This window comes from Ranitomeya imitator, chromosome 5 (genome assembly GCF_032444005.1).
Source record: "Ranitomeya imitator isolate aRanImi1 chromosome 5, aRanImi1.pri, whole genome shotgun sequence".
NCBI lineage: Eukaryota > Metazoa > Chordata > Amphibia > Anura > Dendrobatidae > Ranitomeya > Ranitomeya imitator.
Genome location: NC_091286.1, coordinates 357172014 through 357196217, shown reverse-complemented (window position 1 = coordinate 357196217; position 24204 = coordinate 357172014). Strand labels below are relative to the sequence as shown.

Here is a 24204-nt window from a genome sequence, read left to right as displayed (position 1 = left end):
GGCCATGGGGGCTCATTGTGTGGTATGTGCGGATTTAGGGTGATGTAGAGGGACATGGGGGTCATTGTGGGGTATGTGCGGATTTAGGGTGATGTAGAGGGTCATGGGGGCTCATTGTGGGGTATGTGTGGATTTATGGTGATGTAGAGGGACATGGGGGTCATTGTGGGGTATGTGTGGATTTATGGTGATGAAGAGGGCCATGGTGGCTCATTGTGGGGTATGTGCGGATTTAGGGTGCTGTAGAGGGACATGGGGGTCATTGTGGGGTATGTGCGGATTTAGGGTGCTGTAGAGGGACATGGGGGTCATTGTGTGGATTTAAGGTGATTATACAGGTGCTACTTGTGGGTCCCATGTAGGGGACTCCTGTATAATGACGGATGGTTGCCCTGTGCTGCCCACAGGTTGCCCGGGTTGGGTTTCCAGTACACTGAGCCTCCCAGGCAGAGGTGCAGTCACCCAGTGCATGGCGGCTGCCCCGCTCAGGGCCTCACACCCCGGCCAGCTCTGCTCCTGAGGCCGGGACACAGAGAGTCAGGCCGTGTGGTACCGTGCAGGGCTGAGTGGCCCCGGGGGCAGGTGGCGCTGCGGGCTGTGTCGCCATATTCCAGGCTGCAGTAGTCCCGGCCTCGTCCCCCTCCCGGCTGTGTGGATGTGTGTGTGTCAGGCTCCTCCCATCACTCCAGCCGCGGCCTCCTGCATCCTCTCCTGGCTGAGGCCTGCCTGCCGCCCCGGCCTGTCAGTGCTGCTGGTGACGCCGTTGTCTTTCTGTCCACAGGCCCCGCAGCGGCTCAGCCCCCTGCGCCTTCCCGCTCCTCGGTGCTGGTCATGGAGTAAGGTGCAAAATGGCGGGCGGCGGAGAGAGCCGCTTTCTGGAAGGTGAGAGCTGGGCCTGGCCGTGTACAGAGCCCCGGGGTAGTCTGTGATGGCGTTGAGTGCACAGTGGCTGCTCCGTGCAGGCTGTGGGGTGTCTGTATATAACGAGTACAGGTGTATATAATATATGTGCAGGGTGTTATGTGGGTGTGCATGTGTGACGTATAGTGTGCAAAGTGTGTATGTACAGTGTCCACCGTATAGAGGGGTGTATATAATATGTACAGCTGTGTATATATGTACAGTGTCTGCTGTATAGAGGGGTATATATAATATGTACAGCTGTGTATATATGTACAGTGTCTGCTGTATAGAGGGGTGTATATAATATGTACAGCTGTGTATATATGTACAGTGTCCACCGTATAGAGGGGTGTATATAATATGTACAGCTGTGTATATATGTACAGTGTCCACCGTATAGAGGGGTGTATATAATATGTACAGCTGTGTATATATGTACAGTGTCTGCTGTATAGAGGGGTGTATATAATATGTACAGCTGTGTATATATGTACAGTGTCTGCTGTATAGAGGGGTATATATAATATGTACAGCTGTGTATATATGTACAGTGTCTGCTGTATAGATGGGTGTATATAATATGTACAGCTGTGTATATATGTACAGTGTCCACCGTATAGAGGGGTGTATATAATATGTACAGCTGTGTATATATGTACAGTGTCCACCGTATAGAGGGGTATATATAATATGTACAGCTGTGTATATATGTACAGTGTCTGCTGTATAGAGGGGTGTATATAATATGTACAGCTGTGTATATATGTACAGTGTCTGCTGTATAGAGGGGTGTATATAATATGTACAGCTGTGTATATATGTACAGTGTCCACCGTATAGAGGGGTGTATATAATATGTACAGCTGTGTATATATGTACAGTGTCTGCTGTATAGAGGGGTGTATATAATATGTACAGCTGTGTATATATGTACAGTGTCCACCGTATAGAGGGGTGTATATAATATGTACAGCTGTGTATATATGTACAGTGTCTGCTGTATAGAGGGGTATATATAATATGTACAGCTGGGTATATATAATATGTACAGCTGTGTATATATGTACAGTGTCTGCTGTATAGAGGGGTGTATATAATATGTACAGCTGTGTATATATGTACAGTGTCCACCGTATAGAGGGGTGTATATAATATGTACAGCTGTGTATATATGTACAGTGCCTGCTGTATAGAGGGGTATATATAATATGTACAGCTGTGTATATATGTACAGTGTCTGCTGTATAGATGGGTGTATATAATATGTACAGCTGTGTATATATGTACAGTGTCCGCTGTATAGAGGGGTGTATATAACATGTACAGCTGTGTATAGTGTATATATGTACAGTGTCTGCTGTATAGAGGGGTGTATATAATATGTACAGCTGTGTATATATGTACAGTGTCTGCTGTATAGATGGGTGTATATAATATGTACAGCTGTGTATATATGTACAGTGTCTGCTGTATAGAGGGGTATATAATATGTACAGCTGTGTATATATGTACAGTGTCCACCGTATAGAGGGGTATATATAATATGTACAGCTGTGTATATATGTACACTGTCTGCTGTATAGAGGGGTATATAATATGTACAGCTGTGTATATATGTACAGTGTCCACCGTATAGAGGGGTATATATAATATGTACAGCTGTGTATATATGTACAGTGTCTGCTGTATAGATGGGTGTATATAATATGTACAGCTGTGTATATATGTACAGTGTCCACCGTATAGAGGGGTGTATATAATATGTACAGCTGTGTATATATGTACAGTGTCTGCTGTATAGATGGGTGTATATAATATGTACAGCTGTGTATATATGTACAGTGTCTGCTGTATAGATGGGTGTATATAATATGTACAGCTGTGTATATATGTACAGTGTCCACCGTATAGAGGGGTGTATATAATATGTACAGCTGTGTATATATGTACAGTGCCTGCTGTATAGAGGGGTATATATAATATGTACAGCTGTGTATATATGTACAGTGTCTGCTGTATAGATGGGTGTATATAATATGTACAGCTGTGTATATATGTACAGTGTCCACCGTATAGAGGGGTGTATATAATATGTACAGCTGTGTATATATGTACAGTGCCTGCTGTATAGAGGGGTATATATAATATGTACAGCTGTGTATATATGTACAGTGTCTGCTGTATAGATGGGTGTATATAATATGTACAGCTGTGTATATATGTACAGTGTCCACCGTATAGAGGGGTGTATATAATATGTACAGCTGTGTATATATGTACAGTGTCTGCTGTATAGATGGGTGTATATAATATGTACAGCTGTGTATATATGTACAGTGTCCACCGTATAGAGGGGTGTATATAATATGTACAGCTGTGTATATATGTACAGTGTCTGCTGTATAGATGGGTGTATATAATATGTACAGCTGTGTATATATGTACAGTGTCTGCTGTATAGATGGGTGTATATAATATGTACAGCTGTGTATATATGTACAGTGCCTGCTGTATAGAGGGGTATATATAATATGTACAGCTGTGTATATATGTACAGTGTCTGCTGTATAGATGGGTGTATATAATATGTACAGCTGTGTATATATGTACAGTGTCCACCGTATAGAGGGGTGTATATAATATGTACAGCTGTGTATATATGTACAGTGCCTGCTGTATAGAGGGGTATATATAATATGTACAGCTGTGTATATATGTACAGTGTCTGCTGTATAGAGGGGTGTATATAATATGTACAGCTGTGTATATATGTACAGTGTCCACCGTATAGAGGGGTGTATATAATATGTACAGCTGTGTATATATGTACAGTGCCTGCTGTATAGAGGGGTATATATAACATGTACAGCTGTGTATATATGTACAGTGTCTGCTGTATAGATGGGTGTATATAATATGTACAGCTGTGTATATATGTACAGTGTCCGCTGTATAGAGGGGTGTATATAATATGTACAGCTGTGTATATATGTACAGTGTCTGCTGTATAGAGGGGTGTATATAATATGTACAGCTGTGTATATATGTACAGTGTCCACCGTATAGAGGGGTGTATATAATATGTACAGCTGTGTATATATGTACAGTGCCTGCTGTATAGAGGGGTGTATATAATATGTACAGCTGTGTATATATGTACAGTGTCTGCTGTATAGATGGGTGTATATAATATGTACAGCTGTGTATATATGTACAGTGTCCGCTGTATAGAGGGGTGTATATAATATGTACAGCTGTGTATATATGTACAGTGTCTGCTGTATAGAGGGGTGTATATAATATGTACAGCTGTGTATATATGTACAGTGTCCACCGTATAGAGGGGTGTATATAATATGTACAGCTGTGTATATATGTACAGTGCCTGCTGTATAGAGGGGTATATATAATATGTACAGCTGTGTATATATGTACAGTGTCCACCGTATAGAGGGGTGTATATAATATGTACAGCTGTGTATATATGTACAGTGCCTGCTGTATAGAGGGGTATATATAATATGTACAGCTGTGTATATATGTACAGTGTCTGCTGTATAGATGGGTGTATATAATATGTACAGCTGTGTATATATGTACAGTGTCCGCTGTATAGAGGGGTGTATATAATATGTACAGCTGTGTATATATGTACAGTGTCTGCTGTATAGAGGGGTGTATATAATATGTACAGCTGTGTATAGTGTATATATGTACAGTGTCTGCTGTATAGAGGGGTGTATATAATATGTACAGCTGTGTATATATGTACAGTGTCTGCTGTATAGATGGGTGTATATAATATGTACAGCTGTGTATATATGTACAGTGTCCACCGTATAGAGGGGTATATATAATATGTACAGCTGTGTATATATGTACAGTGTCTGCTGTATAGATGGGTGTATATAATATGTACAGCTGTGTATATATGTACAGTGTCCACCGTATAGAGGGGTGTATATAATATGTACAGCTGTGTATATATGTACAGTGTCTGCTGTATAGATGGGTGTATATAATATGTACAGCTGTGTATATATGTACAGTGTCCACCGTATAGAGGGGTGTATATAATATGTACAGCTGTGTATATATGTACAGTGCCTGCTGTATAGAGGGGTATATATAATATGTACAGCTGTGTATATATGTACAGTGTCTGCTGTATAGATGGGTGTATATAATATGTACAGCTGTGTATATATGTACAGTGTCCACCGTATAGAGGGGTGTATATAATATGTACAGCTGTGTATATATGTACAGTGCCTGCTGTATAGAGGGGTATATATAACATGTACAGCTGTGTATATATGTACAGTGTCTGCTGTATAGATGGGTGTATATAATATGTACAGCTGTGTATATATGTACAGTGTCCGCTGTATAGAGGGGTGTATATAATATGTACAGCTGTGTATATATGTACAGTGTCTGCTGTATAGAGGGGTGTATATAATATGTACAGCTGTGTATATATGTACAGTGTCCACCGTATAGAGGGGTGTATATAATATGTACAGCTGTGTATATATGTACAGTGCCTGCTGTATAGAGGGGTATATATAATATGTACAGCTGTGTATATATGTACAGTGTCTGCTGTATAGATGGGTGTATATAATATGTACAGCTGTGTATATATGTACAGTGTCCGCTGTATAGAGGGGTGTATATAATATGTACAGCTGTGTATATATGTACAGTGTCTGCTGTATAGAGGGGTGTATATAATATGTACAGCTGTGTATATATGTACAGTGCCTGCTGTATAGAGGGGTATATATAATATGTACAGCTGTGTATATATGTACAGTGTCTGCTGTATAGATGGGTGTATATAATATGTACAGCTGTGTATATATGTACAGTGTCCACCGTATAGAGGGGTGTATATAATATGTACAGCTGTGTATATATGTACAGTGCCTGCTGTATAGAGGGGTATATATAATATGTACAGCTGTGTATATATGTACAGTGTCCACCGTATAGAGGGGTGTATATAATATGTACAGCTGTGTATATATGTACAGTGCCTGCTGTATAGAGGGGTATATATAATATGTACAGCTGTGTATATATGTACAGTGTCTGCTGTATAGATGGGTGTATATAATATGTACAGCTGTGTATATATGTACAGTGTCCGCTGTATAGAGGGGTGTATATAATATGTACAGCTGTGTATATATGTACAGTGTCTGCTGTATAGATGGGTGTATATAATATGTACAGCTGTGTATATATGTACAGTGTCCACCGTATAGAGGGGTATATATAATATGTACAGCTGTGTATATATGTACAGTGTCTGCTGTATAGAGGGGTGTATATAATATGTACAGCTGTGTATATATGTACAGTGTCTGCTGTATAGAGGGGTGTATATAATATGTACAGCTGTGTATATATGTACAGTGTCTGCTGTATAGAGGGGTGTATATAATATGTACAGCTGTGTATATATGTACAGTGTCTGCTGTATAGAGGGGTGTATATAATATGTACAGCTGTGTATATATGTACAGTGTCTGCTGTATAGAGGGGTGTATATAATATGTACAGCTGTGTATATATGTAAAGTGTCTGCTGTATAGATGGGTGTATATAATATGTACAGCTGTGTATATATGTACAGTGTCTGCTGTATAGATGGGTGTATATAATATGTACAGCTGTGTATATATGTACAGTGTCCACCGTATAGAGGGGTATATATAATATGTACAGCTGTGTATATATGTACAGTGCCTGCTGTATAGAGGTGTATATATAATATGTACAGCTGTGTATATATGTACAGTACCTGCTGTATAGAGGGGTATATATAATATGTACAGCTGTGTATATATATGTACAGTGTCTGCTGTATAGATGGGTGTATATAATATGTACAGCTGTGTATATATGTACAGTGTCTGCTGTATAGAGGGGTATATATAATATGTACAGCTGTGTATATATGTACAGTGTCTGCTGTATAGAGGGGTATATATAATATGTACAGCTGTGTATATATGTACAGTGTCTGCTGTATAGAGGGGTATATATAATATGTACAGCTGTATATATATGTACAGTGTCTGCTGTATAGATGGGTGTATATAATATGTACAGCTGTGTATATATGTACAGTGTCTGCTGTATAGATGGGTGTATATAATATGTACAGCTGTGTATAGTGTGTATATATGTACAGTGTCTGCTGTATAGAGGGGTGTATATAATATGTACAGCTGTGTATATATGTACAGTGTCTGCTGTATAGATGGGTGTATATAATATGTACAGCTGTGTATAGTGTATATATGTACAGTGTCTGCTGTATAGAGGGGTGTATATAATATGTACAGCTGTGTATAGTGTGTATATATGTACAGTGTCTGCTGTATAGAGGGGTATATATAATATGTACAGCTGTGTATAGTGTATATATGTACAGTGTCTGCTGTATAGAGGGGTTTATATAATATGTACAGCTGTGTATAGTGTGTATATATGTACAGTGTCTGCTGTATAGAGGGGTGTATATAATATGTACAGCTGTGTATATATGTACAGTGTCTGCTGTATAGATGGGTGTATATAATATGTACAGCTGTGTATAGTGTATATATGTACAGTGTCTGCTGTATAGAGGGGTGTATATAATATGTACAGCTGTGTATAGTGTGTATATATGTACAGTGTCTGCTGTATAGAGGGGTATATATAATATGTACAGCTGTGTATAGTGTATATATGTACAGTGTCTGCTGTATAGAGGGGTGTATATAATATGTACAGCTGTGTATATATGTACAGTGTCTGCTGTATAGAGGGGTGTATATAATATGTACAGCTGTGTATATATGTACAGTGTCTGCTGTATAGAGGGGTGTATATAATATGTACAGCTGTGTATATATGTACAGTGTCCGCTGTATAGAGGGGTATATATAATATGTACAGCTGTATATATATGTACAGTGTCCGCTGTATAGAGGGGTGTATATATGTACAGCTGTGTATAGTGTATATATGTACAGTGTCCGCTGTATAGAGGGGTATATATAATATGTACAGCTGTGTATATATGTACAGTGTCCGCTGTATAGAGGGGTATATATAATATGTACAGCTGTGTATAGTGTATATATGTACAGTGCCCGCTGTATAGAGGGGTGTATATAACATGTACAGCTGTGTATATATGTACAGTGTCTGCTGTATAGAGGGGTGTATATAACATGTACAGCTGTGTATAGTGTGTATGTACAGTGTCTGCTGTATAGAGGGGTGTATATAACATGTACAGCTGTGTATATATGTACAGTGCCCGCTGTATAGAGGGGTGTATATAATATGTACAGCTGTGTATATATGTACAGTGTCTGCTGTATAGAGGGGTATACATAATATGTACAGCTGTGTATAGTGTATATATGTACAGTGCCCGCTGTATAGAGGGGTATATAATATGTACAGCTGTGTATATATGTACAGTGTCCGCTGTATAGAGGGGTGTATATAACATGTACAGCTGTGTATATATGTACAGTGTCTGCTGTATAGAGGGGTATACATAATATGTACAGCTGTGTATAGTGTATATATGTACAGTGCCCGCTGTATAGAGGGGTGTATATAACATGTACAGCTGTGTATATATGTACAGTGTCTGCTGTATAGAGGGGTGTATATAACATGTACAGCTGTGTATATATGTACAGTGCCCGCTGTATAGAGGGGTGTATATAATATGTACAGCTGTGTATATATGTACAGTGCCCGCTGTATAGAGGGGTGTATATAACATGTACAGCTGTGTATAGTGTATATATGTACAGTGTCCGCTGTATAGAGGGGTATATAATATGTACAGCTGTGTATATATGTACAGTGTCCGCTGTATAGAGGGGTATATAATATGTACAGCTGTGTATATATGTACAGTGTCCGCTGTATAGAGGGGTATATATAATATGTACAGCTGTGTATAGTGTATATATGTACAGTGTCCGCTGTATAGAGGGGTATATATAATATGTACAGCTGTGTATAGTGTATATATGTACAGTGCCCGCTGTATAGAGGGGTGTATATAACATGTACAGCTGTGTATATATGTACAGTGTCTGCTGTATAGAGGGGTGTATATAACATGTACAGCTGTGTATAGTGTGTATGTACAGTGTCTGCTGTATAGAGGGGTGTATATAACATGTACAGCTGTGTATATATGTACAGTGCCCGCTGTATAGAGGGGTGTATATAATATGTACAGCTGTGTATATATGTACAGTGTCCGCTGTATAGAGGGGTATATAATATGTACAGCTGTGTATATATGTACAGTGTCCGCTGTATAGAGGGGTGTATATAACATGTACAGCTGTGTATATATGTACAGTGTCTGCTGTATAGAGGGGTATACATAATATGTACAGCTGTGTATAGTGTATATATGTACAGTGCCCGCTGTATAGAGGGGTGTATATAACATGTACAGCTGTGTATATATGTACAGTGTCTGCTGTATAGAGGGGTGTATATAACATGTACAGCTGTGTATATATGTACAGTGCCCGCTGTATAGAGGGGTGTATATAATATGTACAGCTGTGTATATATGTACAGTGCCCGCTGTATAGAGGGGTGTATATAACATGTACAGCTGTGTATAGTGTATATATGTACAGTGTCCGCTGTATAGAGGGGTATATAATATGTACAGCTGTGTATATATGTACAGTGTCCGCTGTATAGAGGGGTGTATATAACATGTACAGCTGTGTATATATGTACAGTGTCTGCTGTATAGAGGGGTATACATAATATGTACAGCTGTGTATAGTGTATATATGTACAGTGCCCGCTGTATAGAGGGGTGTATATAACATGTACAGCTGTGTATATATGTACAGTGTCTGCTGTATAGAGGGGTGTATATAACATGTACAGCTGTGTATATATGTACAGTGCCCGCTGTATAGAGGGGTGTATATAATATGTACAGCTGTGTATATATGTACAGTGCCCGCTGTATAGAGGGGTGTATATAACATGTACAGCTGTGTATAGTGTATATATGTACAGTGTCCGCTGTATAGAGGGGTATATAATATGTACAGCTGTGTATATATGTACAGTGTCCGCTGTATAGAGGGGTATATAATATGTACAGCTGTGTATATATGTACAGTGTCCGCTGTATAGAGGGGTATATAATATGTACAGCTGTGTATATATGTACAGTGTCCGCTGTATAGAGGGGTGTATATAACATGTACAGCTGTGTATATATGTACAGTGTCTGCTGTATAGAGGGGTATATATAATATGTACAGCTGTGTATAGTGTATGTATGTACAGTGTCCGCTGTATAGAGGGGTATATAACATGTACAGCTGTGTATATATGTACAGTGTCTGCTGTATAGAGGGGTGTATATAACATGTACAGCTGTGTATATATGTACAGTGCCCGCTGTATAGAGGGGTGTATATAATATGTACAGCTGTGTATATATGTACAGTGCCCGCTGTATAGAGGGGTGTATATAATATGTACAGCTGTGTATATATATGTACAGTGCCCGCTGTATAGAGGGGTGTATATAACATGTACAGCTGTGTATAGTGTATATATGTACAGTGTCCGCTGTATAGAGGGGTATATAATATGTACAGCTGTGTATATATGTACAGTGCCCGCTGTATAGAGGGGTGTATATAATATGTACAGCTGTGTATATATGTACAGTGCCCGCTATATAGAGGGGTATATATAATATGTACAGCTGTGTATAGTGTGTATATGTACACTGTCTGCTGTATAGAGGGGTGTATATAATATGTACAGCTGTGTATATATGTACAGTGCCCGCTGTATAGAGGGGTGTATATAATATGTACAGCTGTGTATATATGTACAGTGTCCGCTGTATAGAGGAGTGTATATAATATGTACAGCTGTGTATATATGTACAGTGTCTGCTGTATAGAGGGGTGTATATAATATGTACAGCTGTGTATATATGTACAGTGTCTGCTGTATAGAGGGGTATATATAATATGTACAGCTGTGTATATATGTACAGTGTCCGCTGTATAGAGGAGTGTATATAATATGTACAGCTGTGTATATATGTGCAGTGCCCGCTGTATAGAGGGGTGTATATAATATGTACAGCTGTGTATATATGTACAGTGCCCGCTGTATAGAGGGGTGTATATAATATGTACAGCTGTGTATAGTGTATATATGTACAGTGTCTGCTGTATAGAGGGGTGTATATAATATGTACAGCTGTGTATATATGTACAGTGTCTGCTGTATAGAGGGGTGTATATAATATGTACAGCTGTGTATAGTGTATATATGTACAGTGTCCGCTGTATAGAGGGGTATATATAATATGTACAGCTGTGTATAGTGTGTATGTACAGTGTCCACTGTATAGAGGGGTGTATATATGTACAGCTGTGTATATATGTACAGTGTCCGCTGTATAGAGGGGTATATATAATATGTACAGCTGTGTATATGTACAGTGCCCGCTGTATAGAGGGGTATATATAATATGTACAGCTGTGTATAGTGTATATATGTACAGTGTCCGCTGTATAGAGGGGTATATATAATATGTATAGCTGTGTATATATGTACAGTGCCCGCTGTATAGAGGGGTATATATAATATGTACAGCTGTGTATATATGTACAGTGCCCGCTGTATAGAGGGGTGTATATAATATGTACAGCTGTGTATATATGTACAGTGCCCGCTGTATAGAGGGGTGTATATAACATGTACAGCTGTGTATAGTGTATATATGTACAGTGTCCGCTGTATAGAGGGGTATATATAATATGTATAGCTGTGTATATATGTACAGTGTCCGCTGTATAGAGGGGTGTATATAATATGTACAGCTGTGTATAGTGTGTATGTACAGTGTCAACTGTATAGAGGGGTGTATATAATATGTACAGCTGTGTATATATGTACAGTGTCTGCTGTATAGAGGGGTGTATATAATATGTACAGCTGTGTATATATGTACAGTGTCTGCTGTATAGAGGGGTGTATATAATATGTACAGCTGTGTATAGTGTATATATGTACAGTGCCCGCTATATAGAGGGGTATATATAATATGTCCAGCTGTGTATAGTGTGTATATGTACACTGTCTGCTGTATAGAGGGGTGTATATAATATGTACAGCTGTGTATATATGTACAGTGTCTGCTGTATAGAGGGGTGTATATAATATGTACAGCTGTGTATATATGTACAGTGTCTGCTGTATAGAGGGGTATATATAATATGTACAGCTGTGTATATATGTACAGTGCCCGCTGTATAGAGGGGTGTATATAATATGTACAGCTGTGTATATATGTACAGTGCCCGCTATATAGAGGGGTGTATATAATATGTACAGCTGTGTATAGTGTGTATGTACAGTGCCCGCTATATAGAGGGGTGTATATAATATGTATAGATGTGTATATATGTACAGTGCCTGCTGTATAGAGGGGTATATATAATATGTACAGCTGTGTATATGTACAGTGCCCGCTGTATAGAGGGGTATATATAATATGTACAGCTGTGTATAGTGTGTATGTACAGTGTCTGCTGTATAGAGGGGTATATATAATATGTATAGCTGTGTATATATGTACAGTGCCCGCTGTATAGAGGGGTGTATATAACATGTACAGCTGTGTATATATGTACAGTGCCCGCTGTATAGAGGGGTGTATATAATATGTACAGCTGTGTATATATGTACAGTGCCCGCTGTATAGAGGGGTGTATATAACATGTACAGCTGTGTATAGTGTATATATGTACAGTGTCCGCTGTATAGAGGGGTATATATAATATGTATAGCTGTGTATATATGTACAGTGCCCGCTGTATAGAGGGGTATATATAATATGTACAGCTGTGTATAGTGTGTATGTACAGTGTCCACTGTATAGAGGGGTGTATATAATATGTACAGCTGTGTATATATGTACAGTGTCTGCTGTATAGAGGGGTGTATATAATATGTACAGCTGTGTATATATGTACAGTGTCTGCTGTATAGAGGGGTGTATATAATATGTACAGCTGTGTATAGTGTATATATGTACAGTGCCCGCTATATAGAGGGGTATATATAATATGTACAGCTGTGTATAGTGTGTATATGTACACTGTCTGCTGTATAGAGGGGTGTATATAATATGTACAGCTGTGTATATATGTACAGTGTCTGCTGTATAGAGGGGTGTATATAATATGTACAGCTGTGTATATATGTACAGTGTCTGCTGTATAGAGGGGTATATATAATATGTACAGCTGTGTATAGTGTGTATATGTACACTGTCTGCTGTATAGAGGGGTATATATAATATGTACAGCTGTGTATATATGTACAGTGCCCGCTGTATAGAGGGGTGTATATAATATGTACAGCTGTGTATATATGTACAGTGCCCGCTATATAGAGGGGTGTATATAATATGTACAGCTGTGTATAGTGTGTATGTACAGTGCCCGCTATATAGAGGGGTGTATATAATATGTATAGATGTGTATATATGTACAGTGCCCGCTGTATAGAGGGGTGTATATAATATGTACAGCTGTGTATATATGTACAGTGCCCGCTGTATAGAGGGGTGTATATAATATGTACAGCTGTGTATAGTGTATATATGTACAGTGTCTGCTGTATAGAGGGGTGTATATAATATGTACAGCTGTGTATATATGTACAGTGTCTGCTGTATAGAGGGGTGTATATAATATGTACAGCTGTGTATAGTGTATATATGTACAGTGTCTGCTGTATAGAGGGGTGTATATAATATGTACAGCTGTGTATAGTGTATATATGTACAGTGTCTGCTGTATAGAGGGGTGTATATAATATGTACAGCTGTGTATAGTGTATATATGTACAGTGTCCGCTGTATAGAGGGGTATATATAATATGTACAGCTGTGTATAGTGTGTATGTACAGTGTCCACTGTATAGAGGGGTGTATATATGTACAGCTGTGTATATATGTACAGTGTCCGCTGTATAGAGGGGTATATATAATATGTGCAGCTGTGTATATGTACAGTGCCCGCTGTATAGAGGGGTATATATAATATGTACAGCTGTGTATAGTGTGTATGTACAGTGTCTGCTGTATAGAGGGGTATATATAATATGTACAGCTGTGTATATATGTACAGTGTCTGCTGTATAGAGGGGTATATATAATATGTACAGCTGTGTATATATGTACAGTGCCCGCTGTATAGAGGGGTGTATATAACATGTACAGCTGTGTATATATGTACAGTGCCCGCTGTATAGAGGGGTGTATATAATATGTACAGCTGTGTATATATGTACAGTGCCCGCTGTATAGAGGGGTGTATATATGTACAGCTGTGTATAGTGTATATATGTACAGTGTCCACTGTATAGAGGGGTATATATAATATGTACAGCTCTGTATATATGTACAGTGTCCGCTGTATAGAGGGGTGTATATAATATGTACAGCTGTGTATATATGTACAGTGCCCGCTGTATAGAGGGGTGTATATATGTACAGCTGTGTATAGTGTATATATGTACAGTGTCCGCTGTATAGAGGGGTATATATAATATGTATAGCTGTGTATATGTGTACAGTGCCCGCTGTATAGAGGGGTATATATAATATGTACAGCTGTGTATAGTGTGTATGTACAGTGTCCACTGTATAGAGGGGTGTATATAATATGTACAGCTGTGTATATATGTACAGTGTCTGCTGTATAGAGGGGTGTATATAACATGTACAGCTGTGTATATATGTACAGTGTCTGCTGTATAGAGGGGTATATAACATGTACAGCTGTGTATATATGTACAGTGTCCGCTGTATAGAAGGGTATATATAATATGTACAGCTGTGTATATATGTACAGTGTCCGCTGTATAGAGGGGTATATATAACATGTACAGCTCTGTATATACAGTGGGGCAAAAAAGTATTTAGTCAGTCAGCAATAGTGCAAGTTCCACCACTTAAAAAGATGAGGCGTCTGTAATTTACATCATAGGTAGACCTCAACTATGGGAGACAAACTGAGAAAAAAAAATCCAGAAAATCACATTGTCTGTTTTTTTAACATTTTATTTGCATATTTTGGTGGAAAATAAGTATTTGGTCAGAAACAAAATATCATCTCAATATTTTGTTATATATCCTTTGTTGGCAATGACAGAGGTCAAACGTTTTCTGGAAGTCTTCACAAGGTTGCCACACACTGTTGTTGGTATGTTGGCCCATTCATCCATGCAGATCTCCTCTAGAGCGGTGATGTTTTTGGCTTTTCGCTAGGCAACACGGACTTTCAACTCCCTCCAAAGGTTTTCTATAGGGTTGAGATCTGGAGACTGGCTAGGCCACTCCAGGACCTTGAAATGCTTCTTACGAAGCCACTCTTTTGTTACCCTGGCGGTGTGCTTTGGATCATTTTCATGTTGAAAGACCCAGCCACGTTTTATCTTCAATTCCCTTGCTGATAGAAGGAGGTTTGCACTCAAAATCTCACGATACATGACCCCATTCATTCTTTCATGTACCTGGATCAGTCGTCCTGGCCCCTTTGCAGAGAAACAGCCCCAAAGCATGATGTTTCCACCACCATGCTTTACAGTAGGTATGGTGTTTGATGGATGCAACTCAGTATTCTTTTTCCTCCAAACACGACAAGTTGTGTTTCTACCAAACAGTTCCAGTTTGGTTTCATCAGACCATAGGACATTCTCCTAAAACTCCTCTGGATCATCCAAATGCTCTCTAGCAAACTTCAGATGGGCCCGGACATGTACTGGCTTAAGCAGTGGGACACGTCTGGCACTGCAGGATCTGAGTCCATGGTGGCGTAGTGTGTTACTTATGGTAGGCCTTGTTACATTGGTCCCAGCTCTCTGCAGTTCATTCACTAGGTCCCCCCGCGTGGTTCTGGGATTTTTGCTCACCGTTCTTGTGATCATTCTGACCCCACGGGGTGGGATTTTGCGTGGAGCCCCAGATCGAGGGAGATTATCAGTGGTCTTGTATGTCTTCCATTTTCTAATTATTGCTCCCACTGTTGATTTCTTCACTCCAAGCTGGTTGGCTATTGCAGATTCAGTCTTCCCAGCCTGGTGCAGGGCTACAATTTTGTTTCTGGTGTCCTTTGACAGCTCTTTGGTCTTCACCATTGTGGAGTTTGGAGTCAGACTGTTTGAGGGTGTGCACAGGTGTCTTTTTATACTGATAACAAGTTTAAACAGGTGCCATTACTACAGGTAATGAGTGGAGGAAAGAGGAGACTCTTAAAGAAGAAGTTACAGGTCTGTGAGAGCCAGAAATCTTAATTGTTTGCTTCTGACCAAATACTTATTTTCCACCATAATATGCAAAAAAAATTATAAAAAAACAGACAATGTGATTTTCTGGATTTTTTTTTCTCAGTTTGTCTCCCATAGTTGAGGTCTACCTATGATGTAAATTACAGACGCCTCTCATCTTTTTAAGTGGTGGAACTTGCACTATTGCTGACTGACTAAATACTTTTTTGCCCCACTGTATGTACAGTGCCCGCTGTATAGAGGGGTGTATATATGTACAGCTGTGTATAGTGTATATATGTACAGTGTCCGCTGTATAGAGGGGTATATATAATATGTACAGCTGTGTATATATGTACAGTGTCCGCTGTATAGAGGGGTATATATAATATGTACAGCTGTGTATAGTGTATATATGTACAGTGCCCGCTGTATAGAGGGGTGTATATAACATGTACAGCTGTGTATATATGTACAGTGTCTGCTGTATAGAGGGGTGTATATAACATGTACAGCTGTGTATAGTGTGTATGTACAGTGTCTGCTGTATAGAGGGGTGTATATAACATGTACAGCTGTGTATATATGTACAGTGCCCGCTGTATAGAGGGGTGTATATAATATGTACAGCTGTGTATATATGTACAGTGTCCGCTGTATAGAGGGGTATATAATATGTACAGCTGTGTATATATGTACAGTGTCCGCTGTATAGAGGGGTGTATATAACATGTACAGCTGTGTATATATGTACAGTGTCTGCTGTATAGAGGGGTATACATAATATGTACAGCTGTGTATAGTGTATATATGTACAGTGCCCGCTGTATAGAGGGGTGTATATAACATGTACAGCTGTGTATATATGTACAGTGTCTGCTGTATAGAGGGGTGTATATAACATGTACAGCTGTGTATATATGTACAGTGCCCGCTGTATAGAGGGGTGTATATAATATGTACAGCTGTGTATATATGTACAGTGCCCGCTGTATAGAGGGGTGTATATAACATGTACAGCTGTGTATAGTGTATATATGTACAGTGTCCGCTGTATAGAGGGGTATATAATATGTACAGCTGTGTATATATGTACAGTGTCCGCTGTATAGAGGGGTATATAATATGTACAGCTGTGTATATATGTACAGTGTCCGCTGTATAGAGGGGTATATATAATATGTACAGCTGTGTATAGTGTATATATGTACAGTGTCCGCTGTATAGAGGGGTATATATAATATGTACAGCTGTGTATAGTGTATATATGTACAGTGCCCGCTGTATAGAGGGGTGTATATAACATGTACAGCTGTGTATATATGTACAGTGTCTGCTGTATAGAGGGGTGTATATAACATGTACAGCTGTGTATAGTGTGTATGTACAGTGTCTGCTGTATAGAGGGGTGTATATAACATGTACAGCTGTGTATATATGTACAGTGCCCGCTGTATAGAGGGGTGTATATAATATGTACAGCTGTGTATATATGTACAGTGTCCGCTGTATAGAGGGGTATATAATATGTACAGCTGTGTATATATGTACAGTGTCCGCTGTATAGAGGGGTGTATATAACATGTACAGCTGTGTATATATGTACAGTGTCTGCTGTATAGAGGGGTATACATAATATGTACAGCTGTGTATAGTGTATATATGTACAGTGCCCGCTGTATAGAGGGGTGTATATAACATGTACAGCTGTGTATATATGTACAGTGTCTGCTGTATAGAGGGGTGTATATAACATGTACAGCTGTGTATATATGTACAGTGCCCGCTGTATAGAGGGGTGTATATAATATGTACAGCTGTGTATATATGTACAGTGCCCGCTGTATAGAGGGGTGTATATAACATGTACAGCTGTGTATAGTGTATATATGTACAGTGTCCGCTGTATAGAGGGGTATATAATATGTACAGCTGTGTATATATGTACAGTGTCCGCTGTATAGAGGGGTGTATATAACATGTACAGCTGTGTATATATGTACAGTGTCTGCTGTATAGAGGGGTATACATAATATGTACAGCTGTGTATAGTGTATATATGTACAGTGCCCGCTGTATAGAGGGGTGTATATAACATGTACAGCTGTGTATATATGTACAGTGTCTGCTGTATAGAGGGGTGTATATAACATGTACAGCTGTGTATATATGTACAGTGCCCGCTGTATAGAGGGGTGTATATAATATGTACAGCTGTGTATATATGTACAGTGCCCGCTGTATAGAGGGGTGTATATAACATGTACAGCTGTGTATAGTGTATATATGTACAGTGTCCGCTGTATAGAGGGGTATATAATATGTACAGCTGTGTATATATGTACAGTGTCCGCTGTATAGAGGGGTATATAATATGTACAGCTGTGTATATATGTACAGTGTCCGCTGTATAGAGGGGTATATAATATGTACAGCTGTGTATATATGTACAGTGTCCGCTGTATAGAGGGGTGTATATAACATGTACAGCTGTGTATATATGTACAGTGTCTGCTGTATAGAGGGGTATATATAATATGTACAGCTGTGTATAGTGTATGTATGTACAGTGTCCGCTGTATAGAGGGGTATATAACATGTACAGCTGTGTATATATGTACAGTGTCTGCTGTATAGAGGGGTGTATATAACATGTACAGCTGTGTATATATGTACAGTGCCCGCTGTATAGAGGGGTGTATATAATATGTACAGCTGTGTATATATGTACAGTGCCCGCTGTATAGAGGGGTGTATATAATATGTACAGCTGTGTATATATATGTACAGTGCCCGCTGTATAGAGGGGTGTATATAACATGTACAGCTGTGTATAGTGTATATATGTACAGTGTCCGCTGTATAGAGGGGTATATAATATGTACAGCTGTGTATATATGTACAGTGCCCGCTGTATAGAGGGGTGTATATAATATGTACAGCTGTGTATATATGTACAGTGCCCGCTATATAGAGGGGTATATATAATATGTACAGCTGTGTATAGTGTGTATATGTACACTGTCTGCTGTATAGAGGGGTGTATATAATATGTACAGCTGTGTATATATGTACAGTGCCCGCTGTATAGAGGGGTGTATATAATATGTACAGCTGTGTATATATGTACAGTGTCCGCTGTATAGAGGAGTGTATATAATATGTACAGCTGTGTATATATGTACAGTGTCTGCTGTATAGAGGGGTGTATATAATATGTACAGCTGTGTATATATGTACAGTGTCTGCTGTATAGAGGGGTATATATAATATGTACAGCTGTGTATATATGTACAGTGTCCGCTGTATAGAGGAGTGTATATAATATGTACAGCTGTGTATATATGTGCAGTGCCCGCTGTATAGAGGGGTGTATATAATATGTACAGCTGTGTATATATGTACAGTGCCCGCTGTATAGAGGGGTGTATATAATATGTACAGCTGTGTATAGTGTATATATGTACAGTGTCTGCTGTATAGAGGGGTGTATATAATATGTACAGCTGTGTATATATGTACAGTGTCTGCTGTATAGAGGGGTGTATATAATATGTACAGCTGTGTATAGTGTATATATGTACAGTGTCCGCTGTATAGAGGGGTATATATAATATGTACAGCTGTGTATAGTGTGTATGTACAGTGTCCACTGTATAGAGGGGTGTATATATGTACAGCTGTGTATATATGTACAGTGTCCGCTGTATAGAGGGGTATATATAATATGTACAGCTGTGTATATGTACAGTGCCCGCTGTATAGAGGGGTATATATAATATGTACAGCTGTGTATAGTGTATATATGTACAGTGTCCGCTGTATAGAGGGGTATATATAATATGTATAGCTGTGTATATATGTACAGTGCCCGCTGTATAGAGGGGTATATATAATATGTACAGCTGTGTATATATGTACAGTGCCCGCTGTATAGAGGGGTGTATATAATATGTACAGCTGTGTATATATGTACAGTGCCCGCTGTATAGAGGGGTGTATATAACATGTACAGCTGTGTATAGTGTATATATGTACAGTGTCCGCTGTATAGAGGGGTATATATAATATGTATAGCTGTGTATATATGTACAGTGCCCGCTGTATAGAGGGGTATATATAATATGTACAGCTGTGTATAGTGTGTATGTACAGTGTCAACTGTATAGAGGGGTGTATATAATATGTACAGCTGTGTATATATGTACAGTGTCTGCTGTATAGAGGGGTGTATATAATATGTACAGCTGTGTATATATGTACAGTGTCTGCTGTATAGAGGGGTGTATATAATATGTACAGCTGTGTATAGTGTATATATGTACAGTGCCCGCTATATAGAGGGGTATATATAATATGTCCAGCTGTGTATAGTGTGTATATGTACACTGTCTGCTGTATAGAGGGGTGTATATAATATGTACAGCTGTGTATATATGTACAGTGTCTGCTGTATAGAGGGGTGTATATAATATGTACAGCTGTGTATATATGTACAGTGTCTGCTGTATAGAGGGGTATATATAATATGTACAGCTGTGTATATATGTACAGTGCCCGCTGTATAGAGGGGTGTATATAATATGTACAGCTGTGTATATATGTACAGTGCCCGCTATATAGAGGGGTGTATATAATATGTACAGCTGTGTATAGTGTGTATGTACAGTGCCCGCTATATAGAGGGGTGTATATAATATGTATAGATGTGTATATATGTACAGTGCCTGCTGTATAGAGGGGTATATATAATATGTACAGCTGTGTATATGTACAGTGCCCGCTGTATAGAGGGGTATATATAATATGTACAGCTGTGTATAGTGTGTATGTACAGTGTCTGCTGTATAGAGGGGTATATATAATATGTATAGCTGTGTATATATGTACAGTGCCCGCTGTATAGAGGGGTGTATATAACATGTACAGCTGTGTATATATGTACAGTGCCCGCTGTATAGAGGGGTGTATATAATATGTACAGCTGTGTATATATGTACAGTGCCCGCTGTATAGAGGGGTGTATATAACATGTACAGCTGTGTATAGTGTATATATGTACAGTGTCCGCTGTATAGAGGGGTATATATAATATGTATAGCTGTGTATATATGTACAGTGCCCGCTGTATAGAGGGGTATATATAATATGTACAGCTGTGTATAGTGTGTATGTACAGTGTCCACTGTATAGAGGGGTGTATATAATATGTACAGCTGTGTATATATGTACAGTGTCTGCTGTATAGAGGGGTGTATATAATATGTACAGCTGTGTATATATGTACAGTGTCTGCTGTATAGAGGGGTGTATATAATATGTACAGCTGTGTATAGTGTATATATGTACAGTGCCCGCTATATAGAGGGGTATATATAATATGTACAGCTGTGTATAGTGTGTATATGTACACTGTCTGCTGTATAGAGGGGTGTATATAATATGTACAGCTGTGTATATATGTACAGTGTCTGCTGTATAGAGGGGTGTATATAATATGTACAGCTGTGTATATATGTACAGTGTCTGCTGTATAGAGGGGTATATATAATATGTACAGCTGTGTATAGTGTGTATATGTACACTGTCTGCTGTATAGAGGGGTATATATAATATGTACAGCTGTGTATATATGTACAGTGCCCGCTGTATAGAGGGGTGTATATAATATGTACAGCTGTGTATATATGTACAGTGCCCGCTATATAGAGGGGTGTATATAATATGTACAGCTGTGTATAGTGTGTATGTACAGTGCCCGCTATATAGAGGGGTGTATATAATATGTATAGATGTGTATATATGTACAGTGCCCGCTGTATAGAGGGGTGTATATAATATGTACAGCTGTGTATATATGTACAGTGCCCGCTGTATAGAGGGGTGTATATAATATGTACAGCTGTGTATAGTGTATATATGTACAGTGTCTGCTGTATAGAGGGGTGTATATAATATGTACAGCTGTGTATATATGTACAGTGTCTGCTGTATAGAGGGGTGTATATAATATGTACAGCTGTGTATAGTGTATATATGTACAGTGTCTGCTGTATAGAGGGGTGTATATAATATGTACAGCTGTGTATAGTGTATATATGTACAGTGTCTGCTGTATAGAGGGGTGTATATAATATGTACAGCTGTGTATAGTGTATATATGTACAGTGTCCGCTGTATAGAGGGGTATATATAATATGTACAGCTGTGTATAGTGTGTATGTACAGTGTCCACTGTATAGAGGGGTGTATATATGTACAGCTGTGTATATATGTACAGTGTCCGCTGTATAGAGGGGTATATATAATATGTGCAGCTGTGTATATGTACAGTGCCCGCTGTATAGAGGGGTATATATAATATGTACAGCTGTGTATAGTGTGTATGTACAGTGTCTGCTGTATAGAGGGGTATATATAATATGTACAGCTGTGTATATATGTACAGTGTCTGCTGTATAGAGGGGTATATATAATATGTACAGCTGTGTATATATGTACAGTGCCCGCTGTATAGAGGGGTGTATATAACATGTACAGCTGTGTATATATGTACAGTGCCCGCTGTATAGAGGGGTGTATATAATATGTACAGCTGTGTATATATGTACAGTGCCCGCTGTATAGAGGGGTGTATATATGTACAGCTGTGTATAGTGTATATATGTACAGTGTCCACTGTATAGAGGGGTATATATAATATGTACAGCTCTGTATATATGTACAGTGTCCGCTGTATAGAGGGGTGTATATAATATGTACAGCTGTGTATATATGTACAGTGCCCGCTGTATAGAGGGGTGTATATATGTACAGCTGTGTATAGTGTATATATGTACAGTGTCCGCTGTATAGAGGGGTATATATAATATGTATAGCTGTGTATATGTGTACAGTGCCCGCTGTATAGAGGGGTATATATAATATGTACAGCTGTGTATAGTGTGTATGTACAGTGTCCACTGTATAGAGGGGTGTATATAATATGTACAGCTGTGTATATATGTACAGTGTCTGCTGTATAGAGGGGTGTATATAACATGTACAGCTGTGTATATATGTACAGTGTCTGCTGTATAGAGGGGTATATAACATGTACAGCTGTGTATATATGTACAGTGTCCGCTGTATAGAAGGGTATATATAATATGTACAGCTGTGTATATATGTACAGTGTCCGCTGTATAGAGGGGTATATATAACATGTACAGCTCTGTATATACAGTGGGGCAAAAAAGTATTTAGTCAGTCAGCAATAGTGCAAGTTCCACCACTTAAAAAGATGAGGCGTCTGTAATTTACATCATAGGTAGACCTCAACTATGGGAGACAAACTGAGAAAAAAAAATCCAGAAAATCACATTGTCTGTTTTTTTAACATTTTATTTGCATATTTTGGTGGAAAATAAGTATTTGGTCAGAAACAAAATATCATCTCAATATTTTGTTATATATCCTTTGTTGGCAATGACAGAGGTCAAACGTTTTCTGGAAGTCTTCACAAGGTTGCCACACACTGTTGTTGGTATGTTGGCCCATTCATCCATGCAGATCTCCTCTAGAGCGGTGATGTTTTTGGCTTTTCGCTAGGCAACACGGACTTTCAACTCCCTCCAAAGGTTTTCTATAGGGTTGAGATCTGGAGACTGGCTAGGCCACTCCAGGACCTTGAAATGCTTCTTACGAAGCCACTCTTTTGTTACCCTGGCGGTGTGCTTTGGATCATTTTCATGTTGAAAGACCCAGCCACGTTTTATCTTCAATTCCCTTGCTGATAGAAGGAGGTTTGCACTCAAAATCTCACGATACATGACCCCATTCATTCTTTCATGTACCTGGATCAGTCGTCCTGGCCCCTTTGCAGAGAAACAGCCCCAAAGCATGATGTTTCCACCACCATGCTTTACAGTAGGTATGGTGTTT

General features: G+C 38.8%; 1 protein-coding gene across 10 annotated transcripts in view; it reads left to right on the top strand.

Moving 5' to 3' along the window:
* Positions 1-451: 451 nt before the first annotated feature.
* The window catches only part of SENP6 (SUMO specific peptidase 6), a 172967-nt gene continuing 149214 nt past the window's right edge, over positions 452-24204 (top strand). For 5 of the 10 annotated variants that reach the window (XM_069726525.1, XM_069726521.1, XM_069726524.1 and 2 more), the window contains exon 1: positions 683-882. In XM_069726525.1, the coding sequence (XP_069582626.1) occupies positions 849-882 (34 nt within the window). In that variant the 5' untranslated portion in view covers positions 683-848. Of the gene's footprint in view, positions 883-24204 lie in introns of all 10 variants that reach the window. The other 5 variants (XM_069726523.1, XM_069726526.1, XM_069726529.1 and 2 more) reach the window with 5 other exon arrangements.